General features: G+C 53.5%; 9 protein-coding genes across 9 annotated transcripts; 4 read left to right on the top strand and 5 right to left on the bottom strand.

The window, feature by feature from the left end:
• Positions 1-1381: 1381 nt before the first annotated feature.
• P152DRAFT_406256 (uncharacterized protein) lies at positions 1382-4326 on the top strand (the record flags this gene model as incomplete). Its single annotated transcript, XM_033676863.1, has 4 exons — positions 1382-1527; positions 1578-1639; positions 1696-2559; positions 2609-4326. The coding sequence occupies 4 exons, from the start codon at positions 1382-1384 to the stop codon at positions 4324-4326; spliced, it is 2790 nt and encodes a 929-aa protein (XP_033529656.1).
• A 599-nt stretch (positions 4327-4925) lies between these two features.
• P152DRAFT_469221 (uncharacterized protein) lies at positions 4926-6611 on the bottom strand (the record flags this gene model as incomplete). Its single annotated transcript, XM_033680880.1, has 7 exons — positions 4926-5109; positions 5322-5515; positions 5555-5695; positions 5763-5979; positions 6036-6119; positions 6296-6409; positions 6511-6611. The coding sequence occupies 7 exons, from the start codon at positions 6609-6611 to the stop codon at positions 4926-4928; spliced, it is 1035 nt and encodes a 344-aa protein (XP_033529655.1).
• A 929-nt stretch (positions 6612-7540) lies between these two features.
• On the bottom strand, positions 7541-9636 carry P152DRAFT_258696 (uncharacterized protein). The gene has a single exon (XM_033674770.1). It carries the CDS (start codon positions 9511-9513, stop codon positions 7864-7866), a length of 1650 nt encoding a protein of 549 aa, XP_033529654.1. The 5' UTR covers positions 9514-9636; the 3' UTR covers positions 7541-7863.
• A 171-nt stretch (positions 9637-9807) lies between these two features.
• Positions 9808-11279, top strand: P152DRAFT_462955 (N-terminal nucleophile aminohydrolase). Its single transcript, XM_033680442.1, has 4 exons — positions 9808-9997; positions 10050-10234; positions 10291-10709; positions 10757-11279. The coding sequence occupies exons 1-4, from the start codon at positions 9974-9976 to the stop codon at positions 10897-10899; spliced, it is 771 nt and encodes a 256-aa protein (XP_033529653.1). The 5' UTR covers positions 9808-9973; the 3' UTR covers positions 10900-11279.
• On the bottom strand, positions 11201-12536 carry P152DRAFT_453217 (uncharacterized protein; the record flags this gene model as incomplete). The annotated part of the gene is made up of 3 exons (XM_033678350.1): positions 11201-11470; positions 11517-12401; positions 12447-12536. The coding sequence occupies 3 exons, from the start codon at positions 12534-12536 to the stop codon at positions 11201-11203; spliced, it is 1245 nt and encodes a 414-aa protein (XP_033529652.1).
• Positions 12537-13146: 610 nt separating this feature from the next.
• Positions 13147-17002, bottom strand: P152DRAFT_425652 (chitin synthase). The gene is made up of 6 exons (XM_033677239.1): positions 16455-17002; positions 15525-16397; positions 14451-15475; positions 14211-14403; positions 13657-14160; positions 13147-13605 (listed from the first exon to the last, which is right to left on the bottom strand). The coding sequence occupies exons 1-6, from the start codon at positions 16605-16607 to the stop codon at positions 13591-13593; spliced, it is 2763 nt and encodes a 920-aa protein (XP_033529651.1). The 5' UTR covers positions 16608-17002; the 3' UTR covers positions 13147-13590.
• A 1369-nt stretch (positions 17003-18371) lies between these two features.
• P152DRAFT_406282 (S-adenosyl-L-methionine-dependent methyltransferase) lies at positions 18372-19255 on the top strand (the record flags this gene model as incomplete). The annotated part of the gene is made up of 2 exons (XM_033676865.1): positions 18372-18498; positions 18684-19255. 2 exons carry the CDS (start codon positions 18372-18374, stop codon positions 19253-19255), a joined length of 699 nt encoding a protein of 232 aa, XP_033529650.1.
• A 1463-nt stretch (positions 19256-20718) lies between these two features.
• P152DRAFT_258594 (uncharacterized protein) lies at positions 20719-21456 on the bottom strand. The gene has a single exon (XM_033674769.1). It carries the CDS (start codon positions 21318-21320, stop codon positions 20841-20843), a length of 480 nt encoding a protein of 159 aa, XP_033529649.1. The 5' UTR covers positions 21321-21456; the 3' UTR covers positions 20719-20840.
• A 1678-nt stretch (positions 21457-23134) lies between these two features.
• Positions 23135-25463, top strand: P152DRAFT_477671 (uncharacterized protein; the record flags this gene model as incomplete). The annotated part of the gene is made up of 6 exons (XM_033681601.1): positions 23135-23500; positions 23552-23661; positions 23710-24066; positions 24113-24705; positions 24755-25160; positions 25223-25463. The coding sequence occupies 6 exons, from the start codon at positions 23135-23137 to the stop codon at positions 25461-25463; spliced, it is 2073 nt and encodes a 690-aa protein (XP_033529648.1).
• Between the last annotated feature and the right edge of the window lie 329 nt (positions 25464-25792).

The following is a 25792-nucleotide window of genomic DNA, read 5'->3' as shown; positions in this document are numbered from 1 at the left end:
CTTCCTATGCTTAGAGAGGTGGAGGGTCATGTTCGACGTCGAGGTAGCTCTCGCGGAATCCGTTGTCTTCCACTCGCACCGAATACATCGAATCTCTCGATCTTGTACTGGCCCAGTCCCCCTCTTTGGCCACCATAGCTTGTCTCGAAGTACGGTAACCTTGAATTGCTCCCATAGAGATTGATTCTGTGCTCGTATTCGCCGATGTCCGGATTCATATGAGACGGTAGAGGACGGCGGCAATTCGTCTCCATTTAACTCCTGCTCTGGAGAGACGGTCGATAGAGAGCCTTGAGCTGGGGTTACTTGGCTTGCTGAATCGTCAGGAGAGATCAATTCGAGACTATTGCGGGCTCCACTTGAACAACGCCTTTTGCTGGTGCTATTCTCTAGGGAGGCTTCCTCGTCACTGCCATCATTAAGAAGATGATAATCAACTCTCTCGGAGCGAAGACGGCGCTTCCCAAGAGACATGGATAAGTCATCCATATTAAGAAAGAAGTTGCAACATATTGATATGCTTTGTATCTCTTAGAGCTCAAATCCTCTAGTTGGAGCATGTTGGGTAAACAAAAGTCGCGACTGCTGGGCATTCATTCATTGGCTCGGCTTTTGCCGAATAAGTCTTGGCATTATTTACGAATATTCGCGAATAATACGAATAAAACGTCTCGAAATTTAGTCGAATACGAATAATCGTTCCCAGGGAAAAGTCGAATACGAATAGCCAAAATCCTTATTCGTGTCCAGCCCTACCCTAAGTTAACTAAGCAACTACTAGAGGTCTGTTTTGGTGAATTCTCCGCCGCGTTCTGTTAAGATCATGGGAACTGTGCTTAGGGGAATGCCAAGAAAGGTAACTCAATTTCTTCCCCCCGAAGGTGATGAAAATTAAGGCACCAAGGCACCATGGGGCAAGGGTCCAGCATCCCCACACTTTCCAACGCGTGGACGCGGAGGGTTCTATTAGAGGAGAGATAATAATATGGCTCAATAATATTGGACTCTTCCGTGTATGTTTGTTGAGCTGTGGTTGATTTCAGTATTCAGTTTCGTGGCGCTTTATGTTGACATACCACCTCGACATTCAAGTCCTAAAGACTAAAATCAACATCTGAACCCTTGACTGGATCGCGTCCGTACCTGCATTGTCCCCTCATGGTTCCTCCAACTGGTCCTTGTGTATCCACTACGCCCATACATGGACCTATATAGTACGCAGGAATATATGCTCCTCCGATTGCGCTCTGTCTTGATCTAGACATCTCTTTTGGAGTGGGGTTCGGCTTCGGCGGTATGCGCAACCAACCCTTAGCACGATCACACCCAAGTCGAAACTTCACCCCCACTCGGTGGTAACGATACCGATATCAATTGCGCCATGTCCCAACCTTCCGAGGAGCGTGTCCGACACGCTCTGTCCCAACTGCTCACGAGGATTATACCCGTTTATCCGGATGAGGATGAAGCCGTGGCGGATGAACGGCTCGAAGAAGCCTTAGAATGGGCTGGTGAGACCATAGCACGGTATTTCTCGGACGCCTGTACTGCAATTCATCTGCTAAAGTCTAGTCCAGGAGTTCCGATGGTTCGCTTCCACCGGATGTGAACCATGCGGCCGACCTCATAAAGAAGAAGTGTAACTGCCCCGAGATATCGATTGCATCGCGCGCCGAATCTGACATAGTTGGACAGTGATCCGCGAAAACAACACTCCCGAGAAAGCCCTCCGCTTCGCGAACCTTTACTCAAGACTTCTGACCCAGCGAGTCTTGAACCAAAAATGGGCAATGCTGTACTTCCTCTTCAAACTCGGGAACGATCCCCAACCTCCTGCCCACCTGCGACCCGCGAACACCCTCCACGAGTCAGAACGTTCCCCCTCCCCCGTACAGTCAAGCAGCCCAGAATCACCGAACACGCCTCCTGGACGGCAACGTTCTGAACGACAGCATCCTGGACGACAGCCTCTTGAACGGCAGCCCCTTGAACGACCCCCTGAACGGCAGCTTCCTGAACGTCAAGCCCCCGAACGACAGCCTCCTGAACGACAGCCTTCGGACGAGCAATCAGATCCTCAAGATGGACGCGCAGTCACACGTTTAGATCGAGATCCGATTGAGCCTTCTGAATGCGTACTTCTGCGAGACCTACCATTCACACTCCAAGGACTCTCGTCAACAAATCTGCAGTTCGCAACCGCACCCAATTCCGTCCTTAAGCTTCCCCGGACTCTTCCAGTTCCAATCATCGCCCTTCTGCATACGCTTGCCGAGCCTTCATTGCTGTATCGGACCCTATCTGCCTTCATTGAATCCGCTGAAGGGGGTTTGGTGGGCCAGAGCTTCCGTTCCGCGCTTAGCATTGAGCTACGCTCGTATCTTAGCCTCGTAGCGGCCCTAGAAGGGCAGATCAAAAGGGCTTTGAAGACTTTGGAAGGCTCTGTCTCTCAGGATGCAATTGGCAAAGCCGGTGTGTCTCTTAAAAGATGCGTTGTTTGGACTCGAGAAGCGACGATGGGTCTTCGTTTAATGAGCGTCATGGTGGAGAAATCTCGAGGTAACGCGACATAAATCTGGTAGAGGTACCTTGATCTGACAATTTCTAGGTAAAAAGGGCGGGGAGCTTATTTCTCTTGTCCACTCATACTCACTCTCACACGGCGATCCATTCGTCAGTAGCTTTGCTGAGCGTATGCTTGGCCATATCACCAAACCGTTCTACAACATGCTAAAGCTGTGGATATACGACGGCGAGCTCAATGATCCATACCTGGAGTTCTTCGTCTCCGAGCAAAGCGGCGTCGAATTCAACGACTCCACTGCAGACCGAAAACCTGGTGCTACCTCTGTCTGGGAAGAAAAATACATTGTCAACGAGCGGATGGTCCCAAGCATTGTGAGCAATGACTTCGCGAACAAGGTTTTCCTCATTGGAAAGTCTCTCAATTTCATCCGTTATGGCTGTCTCGATTCTTCCTGGGTCGAGACATATTCTAAGACATCCTCCCGCGACCTCGGCTACGGCGATACTGCAAATCTGGAGGCCTCCATTGGCGAGGCGTACAAGACAACTATGGCCAGACTGACTCATTTAATGATCACCAAGTTCCATCTTCTCACGCACCTCCAAGCATTGAAAAAGTACATTCTCCTTGGGGCAGGAGATTTCATCGCAATATTAATGGAAAGCCTGGCACCAAACCTCGATCGGCCTGCAAACTCCCAATATCGACATACCCTCACCGCTCAACTTGAACACGCCGTTCGAAGTAGCAATGCGCAGTACGAGCCTGCCGATGTGTTGCGCCGCCTGGATTCGCGCATGTTGGAGCTAAGCCATGGGGAGATCGGCTGGGACGTCTTCACTCTCGAGTATAAGATCGACTCCCCTGTGGATGTGATTGTTACCCCGTTTGGCGCGAAACAATACCTTAAAGTCTTCAATTTCCTCTGGAGGGTCAAACGAGTCGAATTTGCCTTAGGGTCCACTTGGCATCGATGCATGACCGGTGCTCGAGGGGTGCTTGGGGCTGTGTCCGACAAGCTCGGAGGGGATTGGAAACGGGTCCGATGCACGGTTGCGGAAATGATTCATTTCGTGAACCAGCTCCAGTACTATATCCTGTTCGAGGTGATCGAATCGAGCTGGAACGAGCTACAATCCGCCCTGAGCAAGCCAGAAAGCACCCTTGACGACTTGATCGAGGCACATGCGAAATATCTCACCGCCATTACTCGGAAAGGTCTGCTTGGAAGCTCTGGCGCATCCACCGACTTCACGGCACAACTGCACGAACTCTTTAAAATCATGCTCGCATATAAAGATGCAATGGATGGATTATACTCGTTCAGCGTTGCCGAGTTCACACGACGACAAGAACGAAACAGCCGGATCGAAACCCGCACCGCATCCGGTAAATGGGGCCTATCCGAAAAAGACACCCAGGACGACACGTCCGCCGGTTCCAAACGCCGCGCCCACCGAGCCGAGCGCTCCACCGACTCCCCCATCCCCACCCTCCTCGGCCTGAACGGTCTCGGCAGCACGAGCGAGGACGACCTCCTCCCGGCCCTCCGATCCCGACTCTCGAGCCTGGCGGGCGACTTCCGCGTGCGCGTGAACGTCTTGCTGGGCGATCTCCTGCACCAGCCGGACGCGGACATGCGGTGGTTGGCGATGGTGATGAATTTCAATGATGTGTATCAGCCGGTGCGGAGGAGGAAGAGGAATGTGGAGCGGGGGAAAGAGAGGGAGGGGAGGGGTGCGGGGAGGGAGCGCGAACGGGTTCACGTTGAGACACCGGCGGTTGGCGGTGCGACTTGAATGGGATGAGGAAGGTGATACCCGAGTTTGCCATGAGGGGCGGGTTTGTATCGAGCGGGAACGAGGGCAGCGACTCTCGAGCGGGAACGAGAACAGCGACTCACGAGTGGACGAATTCATGATAGAGATGCGCCTGGGAAGGTCTTGTCCCTTGCCATCATAATCCCCTACCAACACGATCTCGAAGGGCAAGAAGCATGGAGCCGCGCTATGAGACCTATTGGTCTCCTAACATACCTCCCAGTCCGCGTCAGGGTGGTCTAGCCAACTATCGTAATGGCCCATACCGACGCTCCACGGTTCCAAGAGTGAAAGTTCAGTCCCTTTCAGCGTCACCGACCTATCACGAGGCCATGATGAAACCTTAGGATGGGATAGGGGTGATGAGACTAGATGCTATGGAGAGATCGATTCTCACCGGAATCCCGAATAGGTCAAAACGAGGCGGGAAATGGTGGTCTATATCAGCGATTCAATTACGATACTGCCCATTTGCGCAATATCTATTTTCCATCGTATCACAGTCCTACCGTTTGTTCATTAGGAGAAACTTTCTAACAAGACACCAAGCCAGTCCGCCACCCTTACGAAGTCCCTAATTATCTTGCCCCAATTTGGTCTATCGACACAGGACAGATCCAGCACCCGGCCAGATTTATCCCGATGATCACGATGTCAATGATCCAATGTGTCTTCGCGTAGTCCGTGCCATGGTAGCGGAAGATGACGGCGAAGACGATGCCCCCGAGATTCCCCCAAGCGCCCGTGAACCCGACACAACCCCTATTCCAACTCAGCTAGCGGCTATCAGCAAGGAGATGGTAACCGAGCTTACCGTCTGCGTAGGGATGAACGTGTGGCACCAGTCCGAAAATCGCGCCATTTCCTGCATCTATGAAAAATGCCAATCCGGCAATGAGGCCCACGAACGTCGGCAGGTGGTGGGAGTCGACCAGGCCGACGATGATGCAGAACACGCCCGTCATTATTCCCACAAATGAACCCACATCTTCTTCGCCCAGAGATTTCCGTCTGTGTATTTATATAGCAAATCGGCTACTACGCCTCCTGCCGGGCGGAAGGCAACGTTCAGGAGTCCAAACATCGCCGCCCACCGGCCACTCCCCGGCTGTCCAAGCGGTGAGACGTTCGTCAAGTAGTACGAGCCTAGATAGCTGTTGATGGCCAACTCGCTACCGAAGGTGCAGAAATAGCACTAGTCTAGGACTTGGGTTTGGGGGGAGAGGAAAACTTCCAGGGTCTCTTTTAGAGTCGGGCTCCGGATCGCTTCGTGATGGTACTCGCTGATCACCTCTGTTTCGCCTTCGACGGCCATTTCCAATTCAGAAACATCCTTTTCCTTCTTCGGCTGTCACAAGAGTATTCTTTTCAGGGACCTCTGAAGTAGGGTGGAGTCGACCGCCTCTGCTACTCACGATGAGGCCATCTTGGCGAGACTTATTATGATTTTCATCGAGCTTCTTCATCCGATCTGACCACTTCCCAGTCGGAGTGTCATCACAGAGAAGGAGCATGCCAACGGCAATGGTGGTGATAAAGATAAATGGAACGATGAAGGCCACACGCCAGGCGATATGCGGAGTAAGGCCACGGTGATGAACGAGAGAATCGAAAATCGCCGGCATGGCGAAGCTAGCCAGCACGTTAGCTACATCACTATCAGATTTATCGCACACGCGTCCACATACTAGGTGATTCCTCCGCCAGAGTTACCCAGACCACCCGTCAGCGTATTGGCAGTCCCAACGACATTCAGATTAAAGAACCTAGTGCTCTAGACCTGATAAGGCACAAAAGTTCCACCGAGGATACCCACAAAGAACCGGAGTGTCATGAGTCCAGCTGTATATTTGACTGTACTGGTGAGTGCCGTCGGAATAGCTCCGCAGAAGATTAATCCCGCGAACACGTTACGCGGCCCAAACCTATCACAAAGCGGCCCCGAAACACACGGACGATCATGGTCGCTGTCAATGCGACGATGTTAGAGTTGGCGACTTCTGCCTGCGAGAGATTGAGGTCTTGTCGGATCGTCCGAGTCAGGAGGGGTGGAAAGGCATACCTGAAGCTGTCAGACGTTCGAATGTTATAGCGAGATTAAGGCAAGGGCGCGTACCAGGACCAGAATGCAATCAAGAACCCCATCCACAAAAACCACCATACCGTCCATACCTGTCGATGGGGTTGAAGACCGGGATGCCCCTTGCTCTGCTGTTGATTGGGTTGATATCTGGAGGACTCCAAATGACGTTGACTGGAAACATTGCTCTTCGACCTTCTTCCGCTGACAATTTTTTCTGGGTCCCGGCCGAGTGTTGAAAAAGATAAGGATATTATTCTTCCAGAAGAACAAGACACTCAGCCAACGAACTTGGTTTCCTACGTGAAGTGGCCTCCCGCGGTATATATAGCCCCTAAATGCGACCTAGTACTTGGATTTAGGTCATCCAAACCTTCAGCAGCTGCACTCTACACCGTCATAACCTTTCCGACAAACGGTACTGGGAAGGGCTAATCTCCGAAGGTGTCATTTTGCCTGGAAAATCAACCCCGAAAATGCGATAGACAAGAATATGCGGTATAATTTCGGATATATAGTTTGGATGCGCTTAGCCACAATGATGAAAGATAACCGTCGTCGTTCCATAGAATCAATCCGCGTCAACGATTCCGCCAGTAAATAAGTACCGCAGTCCGGGTAAACGCATTCAATATACTAATCCAAAGCCGTGGAAAATTGCTGGGATTGGACTGCATAATGAGGTAAAAGCAAACACGGACATTAAATATCGTCATGGTGTGCGTACTGATGTGTATTTCAGTCGTTCCAGTCGTAGATCCTCGACACTGAAACACTGCGTTCTTCCCCATGTTGTCCGGGATATGGACTTAGAAATATTGGAACATGTCTTCTACCAAGGCCAGTTGAGATAACAGGATACATAAACTACTCTTCTTCTGAACATAGAGTTGTGCGTGGTCGATTGAGAGACCAACAAATCCCGTCCGTTTAAATCAGATTTCAACTTCATGGACTTCATGCAATACTATCACTCACTGAATGCATCTTCGACACCCCTCGGAATGGTTGCTGGATTCCGATCTAGCGAAGTTATCTGTGAGCTCTATCTCTATGCAATGGTACACTTGCTTCGTTCCGTCTGAAAGTGGTCGCAAAAATGACCATGTATTCGCTTGGCCGATACCGCGGTGAGGTGCCGTGGTTCGAAGTACGATTGCATACCGATACAGTAATGCTGTCGTATGTCTCTATGATATGATTTTCATATTGCTCCTCGACTTTAGAGGACGTGTCGCATCTGTTAGCTTAATTAACGAACGGGGAGTTGTTCAACCGCATAATTGCGAGGGTACCAGAACTGATTCTGGCATCAGAATATGGTGCCTCTCTCTTATCATATTGATGAAGAGGCTATGTGCTATGCACATTGCATGGAATCGAGGCTTCCATTCTTCGCCAACACGAGCGGACATAAAACCGGCTATGGTCGTCCGTTATAACCCTTCTAACTGACTCTTGAGGCCCTTCATCCCCGGTCGCATGGCATCTTGCACCTCCCTCTGTTCCTGTTCCAGTATCCTTCGGCTGTGCATAAGCGACTTTGAGTTTCTGGTTGCCTGCTCCCGAGCGAATTGTTCCCTCTCGGTTAGTGCGCGTTCTCTACGATCTCGTTCTGCCTTCTTCTGGTCGTCTTGGAACCGCTCCGATTCGGAGCGATCAGCCTGATCGGGTGCTTCTGGAAGGTTGGAGATGTGGCTTTCGATGATGGGGTTGCGGACTTTCTCGGGGAGGGAGATGAGGCGAATATCGGTGGCAAGGCTGGATGGGAGAGCGTTGAGAGACGTCGAGCGGTTCAACGAGGATAAAGGGAGAGATTGTAGCAGCTTCGTCAAATCGGCTTTTAGCGAAGACTGGCTTTGTTGTAGTCGTTTGACGTGCTCTCGATACAGTTTCTCGCGGTCGCGGTCGAGAAGCTTGCCGTCTTTCATCGTTGGTTCGGCCCGGTACTTCCTCTTAAACTCCGGCCAATATAGCTTGGTAGACCCCTTCTTGTCGAGCAAGGCGAGGTACGCAATGCGCGGATCTCGCTTCTCCTGCTTCGCTTTGGCTTCCTTCAGCGCCTCAATGCGTTGTCGGCTCCATCGGTTGAACACGTCCAATCGGGATTTCATGTTCGGCAGGACGGTATATCGGGAGTCATCGATTATCGCATCGTTTTCGATGACCGACTCCCATGGCGTATAGGGATTTACGTGATGATCATCCAACAGATCCTGAAATAGGAGTTCCGCATCTTCTGGGCTGAGTTCGTCCGCTTCTGCATCCTCTTCGGCGATCATGTCGTCAAATTCACCTTGGGCATCAAAGTCATCCTCCCCCATGCCCTCTAATTGATATGCCATATCGTCTTCGTTGAACTCGAAAGCTTGCTCCTCCCCGTCTAGCTTTAGTCGTTTCGTGGCCATCTCCTCGTCTTCGCTATCCGTCACCTCAACCTCAACTTCTTCGTACTCGCTTTGCTCCTCGGCATCGCGGTTTTCTTTCTCTTTCGCGTCATGTTCAGTCTCAGGCCGTGGCGCCGCGCCGGCCTCCGTCGTGGCCGTCTTTGGACCCTCCTCGATCTTCTTCCCTTCCCGCTGTGCATGGTCGAACTTGATTACGGCCAACAGGATATCCGGCGGGAACTTCCAGAAACTCTCTCCCGACTCGACATTGTGAACAAATCTTCGCCCCAGCTTCGTTATCACCAGCACCCATGGGTCGCAGTTGGGGATCGTATGTAGATGCTTGGGTCGGTCGGCTGGGGGTTGTCGGCGTCCATCATGACTTCGCCGAGGAAAATCATGGTGTGGTGTGTGTTGTGCGCCTTGTGGATAGGCTTGTGGTGAGCCGAGTGGAGCTCTAGGGTATTGTGAAGGCGGAAAGCTGCTCTGTTGATGCCAGTGGGCCGGCTCGTTTTGCGGTATCGATGGGGGAGGGTCCTGGGCCGGGCGGGTATATGTTGATTTCTTAGTCGCAGCATGGTAGTAGTAGTTATGGCCTGATGGTGCAGTGTGTTCGGTCCATCCTTCTTGCAGCGCCGCGATGGATTGCGGAGGTGGAGGAGGCGGTCGATTAACTACGTGATGGGTGGACTTGAGCATTGTGTTCTAGTCGCGGATATTAGATAGAGGTATCAGACACGATGTAGTCAAGCATGAAGACACCAGTAACCACTGGTATGTTGAGAGTGATCAGCAAGTTGACCTTGTCGACTTCCATTGAGATATCTCAAACCATGTGGCTGTGATGTCAATTGCGGCTCTGCAGATTAAGTGTGGCGCATGTGGCGCATGTTGTTTCAGCCTGACAGCCTAAGGCCGTAAGGCACAAACGGCTAGTCTTGGCGCTGCACGCGTTCGAGCTCCTGCCTTGGGACCTCCAGCAGCTTGACATAACTATCGGAAGTCAACGAGAGCTTCACTAACACTGAACTCTCCATTTCCCTGCACTACTTCCCTGCTCCTGTTGACCTCCAGCCCTATTCGGTCGCATATATTGCCGTTTCGACACTGTCCCGTTATTCACTTGTTTCCCTTCGGTCAAACACCGTAACCCGCCAGCATGTCGCGAAGATACGATTCAAGAGTAGGTGCCTACCGTGAAGGGTTCACGACGCCTTGCTGACAGCTAATCGTAGACTACTATCTTCTCCCCAGAGGGTCGCCTGTACCAGGTGGAATACGCCCTGGAAGCCATCTCACACGCAGGAACGGCCCTGGGGATTCTCGCCCAGGATGGAATCGTCCTGGCCGCGGAGAGGAAGGTCACGAGCAAGCTGTTGGAGCAGGACACTTCCGCCGAGAAGCTTTACATCCTCAACGAGTGCGTAGAGGTCCTGACAATCTTCCGACCGACCATGCTAAACCCTTTCCCTCTAGCAACATGATCTGCGCCGTGGCTGGAATGACGGCTGACGCCAACATCCTCATCAACTACGCCCGACAAGCCGCCCAACGCTACCTCCTCACATACAACGAAGACATCCCCTGCGAGCAGCTCGTCCGTCGGCTGTGCGATCTGAAGCAAGGGTACACGCAACACGGCGGTCTGCGTCCGTTCGGCGTGTCCTTCATCTACGCCGGCTACGACCCGCAGACCCACTTCCAGCTGTACCAGAGTAACCCGAGCGGTAACTACGGCGGATGGAAGGCCACGAGCGTGGGCGCGAACAATGCAAGCGCGCAGAGCTTGCTGAAGCAGGATTATAATGGGGACTGTAATCTGAAGGAAGCGTGCGGACTGGCGGTGAAGGTGCTGAGCAAGACCATGGACTCGACCAATTTGAGCAGCGAGAAGAGTACGTCTGTCACCCCGTCGCAAAATACCCGACTAATCCATGAACAGTTGAATTTGCTACCGTGGGCAAGACGAAAGAGGGCAAGGTCTACCATCACTTGTGGGGTGCGGAGGAGATTGATGCTCTGCTCAAGGAGCATGGATTAGGGAAGGCCAAGGAGGAGGAGGACGAGGACAGGATGGAACGCTAGGCGGTGATAACTTGCTTGGGACTCACCGTTCACAGTTGCTATTCTAGATTTAATGGAGTCGGCATGGCGAACCAGGGACATGACTTGGGGAACGATTCTTGTGATTGATAATTCTCCATGCCAAAATCTTTGCCGATGATAGGGCGTTGGCTAAGGAAGAACCATTAACCAAGAAATACTGGCGCATGGGGCTTGTAGAAGTGTCATGCAGTGATTCTATTCAGCTTCAACCTCTTGTTCATAAGAAGCACGGTACCTCTAACGGATTTATCTCGCGGGAATGTACGCAGGCGCTTCAATCTCATACCTCCTGCTGCGGAACATCCGTAATCTGAACCGATTTCATCGATGTCTCATTGGAGTCAAGCTGCCGGGCGACGGTCGGCACAGTGGTTTGAGTGCTCTGGCCTTGGGCCGGTTGAGCAACTCGAGGCTTTGCGATATTGGGCGTCGGAACCAAGGTCGCCGATTGGGACTCGATGTCTCCAATCCTTCCATCCGATCTTTCAGCGCCCCAATCCTGATGCCTATGAGTTTGTCCCCGAGGATCAAGGACAGTCTTGATCGGATCCTGTAATAGGTAAGCCACTACTCCAGAGACGTAAGAACGACCCTACCTTTAGCGTATACGTCGTCCCCGGCAACTCCACCTGCTCATCAAAGTCCTCCAAAATCTGGGAAAAGTTGAACTCTTCCCCATCCGTCGGATCTTCATCGAACGGCTGCCCCGTCCGATACGCCAGCGTCAAAGGAGACGTTTGATCGATGTTCGCCGGCGGATACCATCGGTCGAGCATCCAGCGCCAGTAATGCGCCGCGCTGTACGTAATCGTGGGGTTCACGCGGACGTGGACTTGGACGTCGCGGTCGGAGAGACTCTCCGGGCGGGAGATGAGCATCACGAAGGTGAATTCGGTGGGGAGGCCAGATTTTTGGAGGGGGTTTTCTTCGACGGTCCAGACGACCTCGCCGTCGGGTACGGCGTCCCAGTCCGACTCCTTTCGAGCTTTGCTGGACGCGGGACCGTTTCGATGAACGTAGGCGGTGCGGCTGGAGCCTTGGATTCGCATGGATCGGTACACGGTCGCCGAACTGGTGTAGCCGCGGCTGGGTCGCAGAGAGGCGTTCAACGGCGTCTGGCTGATGCCTAGGGATCCGGTTAAGTTGAACTGCCATTTCATGTTCTCGGGAGAGATTGCGCCATAGACGAGATGCGGTGCGTACTTGATGATCCGCGGATATTCCCCGGGGACACCAGAAATTCCGCTACTGGTGCCACGCCGCGACGGACATGTGACGCCAACGGAGATCTCAGCGGCTTTGAACCGCTGCTTGGAGCTATGCGACGCGTGGAACGTGAAGGAGATCGCTACGAAATGCATGCGCGGGATATGCACACCGATGCGATCGTTGCTGAAGTATCCAGGCTGTTGGCGGGCGACGTGGGCGGAGATGTAGGTCCCTCCTGGAAGGAACCGCTCGTAGATGGTCCGTTGACTGATCTGTAGTTTGTGTAGCGGAGCGTTGAGCGCGACAAGTCGACGGACCTGGAGGGGGGTTTCCCGCGAGTCTTCGTCGGAGCGGTGGGAGGCGGGGGTTGCTGGCACGCTACCGCGACGTTGTAACCCGAATACCATTTTCAGTGTCGGACTCGTGAAAGGTTAGGGAAACGCGGGGATTTCAGATGTATCATGATCAGACTAGAGAAACATCGACTCTAATGAAGCAAGGGACAGAACCCCTCCCGGCCAAGGTATTGTATATCATGCGCCTGAATTAGCAGCGCATTGCTTAAGATATTTAAGAAACGAGGAGGATAAAAGCAGAGAGGTGGTCGATGTGAATGTCAGTTGTCAACAGGGGCACAACGAAAGATACAAGCGAAACTCAACAAGCCTATCAACAAATCAGCTTATTCCACATCGCTCCAAGTGACTGACCGATTGGGCACAAAAAGGGATGCCTACGACGTCGACATGATATCCCAGCCATCCGAACACCCCGCAGATAGAGGCGATGAACACCAGTTGGTAGTGACCGCAGCAAAGATAACTGTGACGACGTGGAGGCTCCCGTCTCTGCCGTCTTCGGTGGCGTCAGGGGCGAGGACCCCAGCCACAACCAACGGCGATGGCTAGCTCTGATTGGATGACATGGCTGGGCCAATTCAGGCCTCATTGTCTGAGGCATATTTGTTCTCGCCCACTGGCTGAGCATAAGTGATAACACAGCAAAGAGTGATTTCCAGCCTAATGTCACGAACTCACGAGCGGAATATACTAAGGATCCAAATTGAGTATATATCCGCCGACTCAGAGACGGCCGACTGTTCCATGCGGCTAGGTTTATTCACTCGAGTTTGAGCCCAGTCACCGGGACCGGTCAGTAAGGGACTTTATGTATCAAAGTCAAATCCGTAGCGACATTCTCTCATACTGCACACAGAAACCAAGAACCGATAATTTTATACAACGAGCCGGGTGCCCCCAATATAGTTTGACATGAGATGGAGAAAACAAACGGCTGCAAGACCAGCTCGGTTGATATACATAACAGCAGTTTTCATGATGGGTTTCGATGCGATCTTCGACCCAAAACACGGGACGGGAACAAAGATGGTAGAAACATGGTAGATAGACAAAATCCGTTTCGTGAGAACCGGACACCGAAACCAAACGTATCGAGCGGCGTTTAGACACCGCGGAACTAGCGGAGGTTAGTTGGGATCGAAGAAGTGTGGGAAGAGGGCAGACTCACCATGCGCACAATCAAAAACCAAAGCGCGCCGATAAACCGCACCATACTCAGTCCCGCCACGCTCCACAGGATAACCGCCATGTAGATCTTCGCCCGATTATTCGAGTCCTCATCCCGCTTCTCCGGATCGACGGAGACCTGTAGCCCCCCCGTGGCCAGCACGACGGCGCACAGGGCGAGGTTGGTGAACATCCACAGCAGCACGACGGCGCTGCGGAAGCCCTTGTAGTAGTCCTCCTGCTTGTCAGAGGGGGAGGGGATCTTCTTGGGGACCTCGTACTTGGAGGCGAAGACGCGGCATTCAGTCTCGTATTGGGTATTGAGGTCGGCGTCGTCGGTGGGGATGTCGACGGCGACTTTACCGCCGGGCTTGGTGTTAGCGGAGGGGAGCTTCTCGGCTTTGTCGTCGCCTTTGGTACCCCAGGAGATGTCGTGGGTGTTGCAGAAGGCGTAGACGTTGAGGATGTTGATGTACGTCGGGGTTAGGAGGAGGTATTGGATGAACTGAAGAGACGTCAACTTCAGGTCATTTTGAGAATGTTCAGGGGACTTACCGAAGTGAACATGTGCCATGGGTCAAAGAAGAGGAAGGATGCAATGAAGTACATGACGTAGGTGGAGAGAAGAGACACAATAAGCGTAAAGAAGAGCGGGTTCTTGTAGAGTTCCGAGACGCTGAAATCGCCATCCTTGGTCTCCTCTTGAATGCCCCGCACCGTAATGTAGATCGATGCGAACATCAGATACCTATGAGCCGTTAGCTTGTCGACGCATCACGAAGAAAGGGAACGTACCCCATGATGAGACACCAGAAGTACACCATGCTCATGTAAAACTTATTCGAGCCCTGCGGCCGGTTCCCCAGCGCGAGCACGAAACAAGTGACCAGCACCGCCACATACAGCCACTGAAACACGATCGCCAAAATCCTCCCCGCAGTCCCCAGCAGCAGCGGGTCGCGCAACGAGTCGGTCAGAATACGGAACACCAGGAAGAAGTTTCCGATGGCGAACCAGGCGAAGATCATGCTGATGGTTTGGTAGAGGAACTCGAACAGGAACATGACCTTTCGCAGGAACGAGTGGTCGCTGCGGAAGATGGTAAACGCGTGCGCGAGGGCGTACACCGCGGCGAAGAAGGAGCCGTTCAACCATCGACGACGCTGTAGGATGAAGTCGGACATCTCCGTGGGCACGTCCGTCTCGCCGTTAGCGGACTTGACGTACTGCAGGATCCACGAGCAGTTGCGTTTGGAGACCAGTTCGAAGCAGAGGATTCGATCCTCGGCCAGGTACATGTTCGCCTGGAAAACGCCGGCGTTGGCGCCGTGGAGCTTCTCCCCAAGGAAGTACTTCTCGAGCGGTCCCTGTCCGGTCTTGTCGTTCTGCAACGCCATCCATCGGTAGGCGGAGAAGGCGCCGGGCAACACGGAGATGAAGCCAAAGGCGGATTCGAACGGCTTATCGAGGATATTGCTCATCTTGTACTCGAAATTCTGCGTCGCGACCAGGGGATTGATAAGGTTCCTGCCTTTATTCAACATGGCCTTAATCTCACCGCACGCCCCGGCGCACATCGGCTCCAGGTCGAAGGCCTTCCACAGATGGTAAATGGAATCCTTCCCGGGACGCGTGCCGGCGTCGATCAACACGCAAATGTTCGGGTCGAGCACGGTACCGAACGCCTGGAAGAACCATCGATGCGAATTGATCTTCTTTTGGTTCTTCTCTTTAAGACAGAAGAGCATCTGAATCGGGGTGCTTCCTCGTTTCACCTGGACCACGCCACGCTTGATCTCGAGCGCCATCTGCGACGTATACTGTGCTGTGTCAATATGCGTCGAATGATTTTGGATAGGGTTGACGTACCTCGTAGATATGCGCCGTCACGTCCTTCCCATTGACCTGCTGCTTCGCGATGCCGTCCTGGTAAACCCCCATGGCAGCTAGGACGGCTCTCGTTCGCGGATTGATCTTCGCACGACCGTCACTGACCACACACACGACGATCTTCTTCCAGGCATCCTTTCCCCACGTCTTACTGCTTGTGCGCGAATTCATGTACTCGATGTTCTTGATCACGCCGATCATCGTCCGCGCGAACAGCTCGTCCTCCTCGTTGTACATGGTGATGACGATGAACAGCTCCGTATGACGCGGTTTGGCGAACAGCCGCTGGCGCAGCGTGAAGCGCTCCTCGAAAAAGTTCGACGGGTCGCACGTCGCGGCGGAGTAGCGCATGTGGGTGAATTCATCGCGTTCCGGAGCTTGCGCATGCGGGACTTGATTCAGGAGTCGGGGAGGGATGGGACAATCGAGGACGAGGTTGCCCTGGAACAATTGCACCTCTTTGACGGTCTTCCATCTCCGAATCGGCACCGGCGCAGGGCTCGGGGTCGGTTGAGGAGCCGCGTCCGTATATGCACCTTGGAAGGGATCCTGCGCATGTGGACTGGCAGGGCTGTGGGGATCCGGACCGTAGACATTGTCGGGTTGGAGAATTGGCCTATCGTCATCATAGTCGTGCCATCCTCCTTCCTGAGAGGAATATTGATTGAGCGGCCGGCCCTCTTGCGGCCGGCCCTCTTGCGGCGAAGGGTTGTACGGTTGCGAGAAGTATGCGTCATGGTGGTCGTCGGGGTTGAGGGCATAGTCGCCTGGACGGGGCTGGTGTTGAGGGGGATAGGTGGTGTCGTATTGTTCGTTATGGCCGAATGAATTGTGCATTCCCTCGACCGAATACTGATAAAGACACGTCAGCTATGCGCTTTGAACCATGATCGCGTCGCGTCGACTTACGGTCGGCTGCCCTTGTAATCGATCCGATGGCGTGCCTGGACCGGGACCAGGACCGACAGGTATTTCTAACGGCGAGCCATAGCGTTCTTCCAGCTGGTAACCCTGATTCGGGTGCCCAGGTGAGGCGATTCGATTCTGTGGGAGGTTGTTCATCGGGACCTGTTCCTGGGAGGCGTGGTATCGGTCGTCGTAATCGTCGTCAGTGTGGCCGCCAACAGAGCCTTGAGCGACAGCGAAAGATGTTAGCGGAAATAATCAGAAACGTCGAACGATGAAACGAGTGTATGAAAATGTATGAGGAGCCAAAGGAAATTGCGCATCCCTTGGCGTAGATTAGGGGAGGAATGCGGGGGGGGCGGATATTGTATGTAAGGGCGACGGTAAGGCACTAATGTTTAAAGGTTTGAACTTTGAAGGATCCACAGACAAACAAATGGGTCGAGGGTCCAACTTCTAACAAACTGGAGCATCGAATTCCCCGAACCATGGGACCGAGAGGAGGAATAGAAATGACAGCGTTACTCACCGAGGCGGTTATAGGACATGACGTTGAGCAAGGTTGAACGTGACGATATCTCATGTGCTCTCTATGCGAACTCGAACCGGTTTGGCTTCCGACAGGAGTAGACTGTAGAGTCCTAGTGATTACGTCGGGTTGTTTCACGTTTAGGCGCCGCGTATACCTGATCCAGTAATGGATCACTCTCTACTCTTGAAGGACGACGAATAAACAGGCCACGGATCAAAAAGAGGGTGTTGAAGCAAGCTGCGTCTCGATGGGAGTTGGGAGTGGTCAACAAGTGTTTATGGAATATCAGGCCGGTCAACAGTCAGCATGGACAACAACCCAAGCCTCAGAGGCTGGAAGGAGACGTGGCTGAAGGCGGCTACTTCGAGTCAAGGAGGCAGCTGGAGTTTCGGACCTGTTGACACACACCTGTACTGCACTACGAGATACCAGGGGGATGCATAAAGAGGCGTCCTGAACCTGAATGCCGTCCGCTAATGATGGCTCAGCATCCTGTCCGCCCTTCTTCTCCTCTAAATCATCATCATCGCGTCGAGGCGGAGCAAGATCTTGTATACCATGAGTACCGCGTAAATGAGCCTTACCTTGCGAGTCGTGACTATCGTGCCCCTCAATAATAGTAGCTGCAGTACGATCCTATTAGCCACATGGTCGACCTAGAATGCAGGAGCTTTGTCTTCAACCCCTCATGTCAGAGAAACGTCGTCAGCTGGAGGCTCAGTCAAACTCGACTGATCTACGCATAGTCCTGCCCTACGAAGTATCCCCGCCTTTTTTATCCAAGGAACTTATTTGGCCCCCTTGGCCCCTTGGCCGGCGCATCGGATACCTTGGAACTTAGAACTTGAAGCTTGGCTAACTCCCGCCCAGTGAGCCGGACCGATTCACGCATCAATTCTCCGGAATGGTCCACAGAGGGGTTGGTCGATGGACAATAAATCATGGTTCATGGTTGCGCTGCCAGATTTCTTGACAGTTGTACCAGCCACACCTGTGGTGCATCGATGTCCCTGCATCTCGACTCCGAATTCCTGATTCTTTAGTTGAGAGTTCTCGACTTCGAGTCGCACCAGGCTGTGCTGTCTAGTTTCACCTTTGGACCGCCACCCGGAAGATTTTTAGCCGCGTAAACTTAGTCCTTAGCTTCGCGATGACGATGTGATGGGCGGATTCGTGAACGACCGAACGACATTCCACCCGGTAGGTCGGTAATTGCCGGTAATATCACAAAATCCTGCATTCCTCACCAGTTCTCCATCAACCTCAGGCTCCATCGATCTTCATCGGCATCGACCTTCACCGGCGCCGACGACACGGTAACGAACATCGACGCGCAGGCCTCGTCCCCACGCTTCCCGCATCCCCGCAATCGGACAATATATGCTGTGATGGCCGAAAGTCGGTTTGATAAGGAGGCGGCGGAGTGGGATACGAATCCCACGGTCAAAGAGGCCAGCGAGCGTGCGCTGGAGGCCATTTTAAAATATTGTCCGCAGTTACAGGACGATCGACGAGGTGAGCGACGTTGCTTCTTGACTTCTTGCGGATGTTCCTGTTCGGCGGGTGGGCGTTTGGTTCTGCTTATCGTTCAACCACGCTACTTCCACGATGCCTTTATGCCCTCCCGCTCCTTGATTTCTGAGCCTGTAGATTTTACATTGGTGCTTTCCCTTGACCGCCAGCTCGCTGACCATCGTCAGAGCTCTCCGCCATCGAATTCGGGTGCGGGACCGGCCTGCTATCCCTCCCCTTTTCCCGCCATGTGGAATCTCTGGTCGCCGTGGACCTATCACACGGCATGGTGGAAGCGCTGAAGCTGAAACTGTCCGTCGCCAATCCGGAAGCGTCGAGCAATATCCGACCGGTCTGCGCGTTGATCACCGACCCAGACGATCCCGCCCTCCAGGACGACTCAAACGGCGGCGCGCCTAAGCGGTTCGATCTGCTGATCTCGAACCTCCTCCTTCACCACATCCCCGAACTCCAGCCGTTTTTGAAAACGATGTTCGGCGTGCTCGCCCCCGGCGGCGTGGCGATCTTCCTAGACTTCGAGAATTTCGGACCCGCGGCCCGCAAGTTCCATCCGGAGTCGAAGATGGAAGGGGTGGAGCGGCATGGGATTGTGAAAGAGGAGATTGAGGAACTGATGCGGGCGGCGGGGTTCTCGAACGTCCGGGTGGAGCGGCCGCATACGCTGAAGAAGCCAATAGACGAGGGTGCGGGGACGGGAGAGTTTCCGTTTCTGGCGTGTTTGGGGGGAAAGGCCATATAATCCTCTATACAATGACTGAGTGCTTATGCTTCATGTTGTATCCGCAGTTACGATGTTGTCTTTCTCTCACTTAGCAGAGCAGCGGCAATATCACCTTCCCTGCCTAGATCCAGTGGTTTGCTTCTATGCTATAGCCTTATTAGGGGTAAGGCGTTTGTGTTGACTTCACGTTCTATGACGTTCCACATCTTCACGCCCTTGTTTCTTTCATGTAGCTCACCACGATTGTGCATGTGAAGTGAATTCACTTATTTTCCCTAGTGGTTTATCACTTCTCCTATACCAGTCGCGCCTCAGTTTAAAGAACAACAAATGAACTTCCCACTTCTTCCACTCTCTCACCCTCCATCCGATCCTTCTTCCCTTCGTTTGCCAATGATCCTCGCAAACTTGCATTGTTCCGCGCAGCCAAATATCATCGTCATCCTCCGGCTTTCTACTACAATAGTTTCGTGACACGCTTCAGTCAGCATGGAATTCGGTACCGGTGAGTTATCCCTGTCGTTGTGGCGACACACCTTCATATCATAACTCATCACCTCACTTCAGCACGTTTACTAACTTAGCGACGCTGCAGAAAACTGGAATGGCAATGGCAATGCCGGTGGCTTCAAGCCCACCACCGGCGGTTTGGATGGTTCGTTTCATCCGATGACGCCCACTCACTCCTATCACCATCACTCTTGAACTCACTCACTCACACACTATAGGTAGCGGTTTCGGGATGACTGGCGGTGGTGTAGATTTCGGATTCGCCGGTGGTGCTGGCGGAGACCAAGGTGGTGATGAGGGCTGTCGCTAGTGAGTGATGACTGGGCGGTTATCAATTGAGAGCATCGTTGATCACTGACATCTTCTAGCTGCCATGCACCCGGCCACTTCGCTCGCGACTGTCCCGACAAGCCTGCCATGTCTTGCCACTTGTGAGCGCTACTCTAAATCTTAATAGATTGAACGGTTATACTGACATAACTTACTACCTAGCTGCAAGGAGGAAGGTCATATTGCTAAGGAATGTCCTACCAAGCCTCCCATGGAATGCCATGTGTTAGTCCTGTCCAACTCCAACCAAAGTTGAAAGTTTACGCTGAATTATCGTTATCTAGCTGCAAGCAGGAAGGCCATATGGCCAGGGACTGCCCGGATAAGCCTCCGATAGAATGCCGCATCTGCAAGGGCGAGCATATGGCTACCAACTGCACCGCGGATAGGCCCCTGGACTATGACGCACCGGAGAAGACCTGCTCTGAAGCTTGGGAGCTTATGATGACGGCTGCGGATATCCCGGACATCACTGACTTCTCGATGGCAAGTGTGGGCGCTTTCGTTAACGACCCCTAGCACTAACTGGCATCTAGTACTTCAAGTCGTACGCCGTGGCTCTCAAGAAGGAGGGTAAACCCTTCGACCTTGTTGAGTTCGAGAAGGAGCTTCGCAATAAGGACAAAAAGATCTACATGATCGCGCTCGTGAGTTCTATCCACTATTCCACCATTCCTCATTACTAAGGGAATGTGGACGCTCAATACTCGCGACACCAACATCATCGTCGGTCCCGACGGTCGCTCCAACCTCAAATACCTCCTCACGTTCCAGCGCAGCGCCGACTGCGTCCGACCGAAGTCGAAGAAGGTCTGGCCAAAGACCCCCGAGGAGAACCTCGAGCGGCTCCCGAACTCCGGATTTGTGGTCGATCGCGGCGTGACCAAGTGCCACAATTGCGGAGGTATGGCATCGCTCTCTCCCCGAGGAGCCAACGGCTAACCCGCAGAAGAACTCGGCCACCCGGCGAAGTACTGCAAGAAGGAGCGGGAGGAGCCCGAACACCAGCAGGCCAAGGTATTTTGCTATATCTGCGAGGAGGAGGGTCACCGTGCACGAGGTTTGTTCCGGCTTCCACCATTCTGAAGCAAACTCTTACCAGTCGGCTCCAGACTGCAAGAAGCCGCGCGTCAACCCAAACGTCTGCCGCAATTGCAATAAGGAAGGTCACCGTGCCGCCGACTGCACCGAAGAACGCTCTGCCGCAAACGTCGAGTGCCGCCGCTGCAACACGATGGGGCATTTCGCCAAGGACTGCCCTAGCGGAGGCGGCCCCAAGGGTTGCCGCAACTGCGAGTGAGTATCGTCCTTCTCCTTCATCGAATTGATGCTGACCGCACTAGCTCCGAGGACCATATGGCGAAGGAATGCCCCGAGTCCGTCAACATGGAGCGCGTGAAGTGTCGCAACTGTGACGAACGTAAGTGACGCCGCTGGACAAACCTTTGTGATTGATGTCTGACTTGCTGTTAGTTGGGCACTACTCGAGGCAATGCCCTAAGCCGACCGACTGGTCCAAGGTTCAGTGCCGTCGCTGCCAGGAGTTCGGCCATACCGATCGGCGTTGCCCTCAACCTGCTCCAGAGGTGACGGGTAATGGCTTCGACATGACCAGTGGTACAGGTGCTGCGTTTGGAGCTGGTGCAGCTGCCATATCTGGAGATGACTTTGGTGCTGCGTCTGGAGGCGGCGTGCTTGCTGCGTCTGGAGGAGGCGTGCTTGCTGCGTCTGGAGGAGATGAGTGGGACTAGTCCAGCGCACATTTCCTCGCGATCCTCACCTCCTATTTGGGGCGGAATGCCTGGGAGTTCATCTATTCCCAACACCTGTTTGATTTCATAACGTTCTGCAAGCTCCTCACTCGGATGTGGCTGTATAGTCACACATTGGAGCAGAGCAGCCCCAATCCAACATTCAGTTTGAGCTCTTGAATTACACATCATCAAGAGACTCGTACTGGCCCATCTTGTCTTTCAGGGATCAAAATTTTCTCTGTAGCATAGCATAGGTTCCGTAGAAGAACACAGAGGTCAGCTACATTAATCCCGGACACTGCTTTTGATATATTTTTTGATGGATTTTTGCTATTCGCTCATGTCATTCGAGGCAGGTACCTCTCCGGACGTGTTTCCATTCATCGATGAGGTTAAATCATCACATATAGATGTCTTAGAGACGCCTAATAGTTACTTTATTAGACATGATTGTACAACGAGGTATAGGACTGTTTACCACATCTTTTGCCGACTTCGCGGCGATATATTGCATATTGGCATAGTTCAAAGACATCGAGTCATAGAACCACTAAATTCTACATCCGCGGAGGACTTTAGACAAATCATTTATGGATTAATATAGAATGAAAGCGAGATCTCATGAACCACATGCATACTACAACAACCAGAGAGATTTTCTGAAGGGGCGTCTCACTCTCTTCGCATCTCGCATTTACCTTTCTTCCAGACTTCGGAGCCTTCGGCGCGACTCCTCCGAAAACAACGACATCTCAAGAAATCAATGGCCTGTGACCCGTAAACTGGAAAGACTTCCTCTCCGTCGTCCCAGACGATCTCCAATCCCGGATTGAAGCAAATTCGGCCATTGGGAATGAAAATGTGCGGGCCGCGTAATTCGGTCACGGTCATGAGGTGGGTGATCTATAGACGAGTGAGGGGACCTCAGCGAATCCCACCGTCGCGCAACTTCTTCACTTCTTGCTCTTCCTTATCGAGTCTTCTGTTGCTAGCGCATTCCCTACCATCGCTTCTATTTACACGTAAATCCAGTGGACAGTGAAACATATGCGCACGGTTCTACTGTTCTCTTCTGTTTTCGGTATTGACGTCTACTTCTACTGTGCGATCAGCTCAATCATACACATCATACCTACCACGCTCGCCACAATCCTCCACCTCTTCGACGAGGAACGCTTGCGGTTTCCTTACTAATATCTATTCCGTACTCTCTCCCTCGTTAACCCAAGAGCTCAATCTCCAGACAGCTGCGCGGTAACATGCGCGTTCTGGAATAAGCGCAGTTAACCCAGAATTCACGACCATGTCCAACCCTCAATCCTACCCATCCCCCGACGCCGCCCAAGTCACCACCGGCGCCGCGCCGTTCTACAGCCACAATGGCGCCTCTGCCGCCGCGAATGAGATCCGCGCCGACATGGAACTCTCCGCCGAACTGCAGCGCGCGACCGCGCCGCTGATCGCCCGGAACCAGGAAGACCAGGCGCACCACGTCCCGCGCGTGCAAACGCCAACGCAGCCGCCGAATCAGAGCGATGTACTTACAGAGCCGCTGCCGCCGTATCAGCATCAGCATCATTACTCGTTGGCGGATGTATCGGATATCGGGTCGGGGCCGGGGAAGCGGCAGAAGGCGTCGAGGGCCTGTGATGGGTGTCGGCAGAAGAAGGTAAGAGTGATGATGTGGTAGGAGATGTTGATGCTGATGGATATCATTTAGATCAAATGCGATCTTGCGCCGGATCAGCAGGACGCGTGTAGGAACTGCAAGAAAGCTGGGATTCGATGCCAGTTTACAAGACAGCAACTCAAACGGGGACCAAGCAAAGGGTAAGTTCCCGGAGCATGAGTTGTTAGCACTATCTAACAAATCATTAGATATATCAAAGAACTCGCCGACCGAGTACAAAGCCTTGAGCAATCCTTGAATCCTTTCAACAGCCAACCGAACGCACACGATACCGACTTCTCGTACGTCCAGAACTTGGCAAACTTCAATGGAGAAAGCGGGACGGAATCGACCCCGACGAACCCTCGCAAGCGCACGTACTCGGCTTCCCAAGGGATCCATGACCTTGCTTTGGCTCAGCAAGATGGCTTCCGATTGCCATCGGCAGGTCCCCAGGATGGGGCGCGGGACGCCCAACCGCAGCAAGATGATGACGATGATTGGTTCAATATGGACCTTACTCAGGATTTGGGACTGCCGGAATGGAACTACACCATTGTTTCCGAGTAAGTTGATCATGGAGACTCGTGCTATAGTGCTAACACCCTACAGCTACTATGAGCGCATGCACCAGCAGCTTCCCTTCCTCCCGAAATCCATCGTCCAACTTCGCCAACGCCTAACCCTCTGCCGCCCAACCCTCCGCCGCGCATTCACCCTCGCCCTTGAATGCTTCATCCGCTCGTGCCCCGGCTCGAAACTCCCGCAAGACGCCGAGTTCCGCGAGCAATTCCAAACCGTCAGCAAGCTCCTCCAGTTCTGGCACTACGAGGACCCGATCAACGCCGCGTTCCACAACAGTTTGGTCTACGTGCAGGCGCTGGTGCTGATGCACCTCGCGTCGGAGAACCAGACGCTGCATGATAAACATACCGTGACGTCGCGCAGCGAGTGGCTCGCGAGGGCGATTGGGCAGTCGAAGCACTTGCGTCTTGAAGAGCCGCGTGGGAGGGCTACGATTCTCGATGGGGATTTGTCGCAGGATACGGACGAACGGCTGGCTCGACGCATTTTTTACACCATCTACGTTCTCGATCAATGGCATGCGATCTCGCTCTGCCAGTCGGCTCTTCTACCGGACTATGGGATGTCTACTATGCACGAGGATGCAGCCATCTTGGGCCCAGAGCTCCACTTCCTGAAAAGTACGTCCCATCATGATTATACCGGCGAACTGTATTAACCCGACATTAGGATCAGCGCTCATCCTCGGCGACCTCGTCAAAACAGTCAAAGCATGCAGCCTCCTCCCCCGCGACCCCCTCCTCGCGCACCTTGACCCCTCCAGCCCCGCCACCCTCATCCTCACCGGCTTCACCAACGCCACCCTCTCCCTCTTCCGCGACCTCGCTGCCGACCTCCTCCCCACCATCCCCCACCTCGAACTCCTCTATCACCACCTCCAACTCCTCCTCCTCCGCTTCGCCCCCGCGCCCCACCCCCCCCCCCCCCCCCCCCCCCCCCCCCCCCCCTCCTCGCCTCCGCCCGCCGCATCGTCGAAATCCTCACCCCGTCCGATCCGTCCGTACCAACCCCATCTTCCCCCCTCCACCACCACTGCATCGCCCACGCCGCACTCACCATCGACGAACTCTGCTCCGTCTCCGCCACCGCCACTGACGCGACCGCCCTCCTCGCCGACCTTCTCGCCCTCTTCGACAGCGGCGCCATCCCCGTGCGCGCCGACGGGAACGACTGGAACACCGCGACGCGCGAGCTGTGTCGGCGGAAGCATCGGGTGTTTAGTGGTGAGGGTGGGGGTGTGGAGGCGGCGCGGGCGGCGGCGGTGGCGGCGGAAGGGCAGTTGGGGGGTGGTTGGGATGCGAAGGAGGTGGTGGTGTTTGGGTATTTGCGGTATTTGGATCGGGGGAGCGGGGAGGGGGAAGGGAATGGTGCGGTTTGAGAACTGGGCGGGTTGAGTATTTACAACGCATCTACGACGCGGCTGTAATATGTTGATCTATGGTTCATGCGCACAGAGAGAGCGGCCTCCTAACAGCAACAGTGTGATTTCGTGGTTTTCAATGTCTAATGGCGGCGTCTAGGACTAGGACGAGGCGAGTGGATGATCGTAGTCTGGAATTCTCCATGGCGTTCCCAGGACGATGGGAGCCCAATAAAAAACAGAGGGGAGATCTGCCATTCTATCAACGCCAGCATCTACTCCAAATCCATCCAATCCTATCATCCAATCATATGAATTCTCGATCCCTCATATATGTGTTATCTTGC

This window comes from Eremomyces bilateralis (genome assembly GCF_010015585.1).
Source record: "Eremomyces bilateralis CBS 781.70 unplaced genomic scaffold P152scaffold_45, whole genome shotgun sequence".
NCBI lineage: Eukaryota > Fungi > Ascomycota > Dothideomycetes > Eremomycetales > Eremomycetaceae > Eremomyces > Eremomyces bilateralis.
Note: the sequence above shows the minus strand (reverse complement) of the source record. Positions and strands in the feature narration are given on the sequence as shown.

Bases quoted from the DNA above. Each gene is read 5' to 3' on its own strand.
- P152DRAFT_462955 (XM_033680442.1), top strand. From the start codon at position 9,974: ATGTCGCGAAGATACGATTCAAGA. The intron at 10,235-10,290 runs GTGCGTAGAGGT...CTTTCCCTCTAG, and splicing joins AAGCTTTACATCCTCAACGA to CAACATGATCTGCGCCGTGG. The intron at 10,710-10,756 runs GTACGTCTGTCA...ATCCATGAACAG, and splicing joins CAATTTGAGCAGCGAGAAGA to TTGAATTTGCTACCGTGGGC.
- P152DRAFT_258594 (XM_033674769.1), bottom strand. From the start codon at position 21,320: ATGCCCCATCGTGTTGCAGCGGCGGCACTCGACGTTTGCGGCAGAGCG.
- P152DRAFT_258696 (XM_033674770.1), bottom strand. From the start codon at position 9,513: ATGCTCAAGTCCACCCATCACGTAGTTAATCGACCGCCTCCTCCACCT.
- P152DRAFT_425652 (XM_033677239.1), bottom strand. From the start codon at position 16,607: ATGAACAACCTCCCACAGAATCGAATCGCCTCACCTGGGCACCCGAAT. The intron at 15,476-15,524 runs GTACGTCAACCC...GACACAGCACAG, and splicing joins TGACGGCGCATATCTACGAG to TATACGTCGCAGATGGCGCT. The intron at 14,404-14,450 runs GTACGTTCCCTT...AACGGCTCATAG, and splicing joins TTCTGGTGTCTCATCATGGG to GTATCTGATGTTCGCATCGA.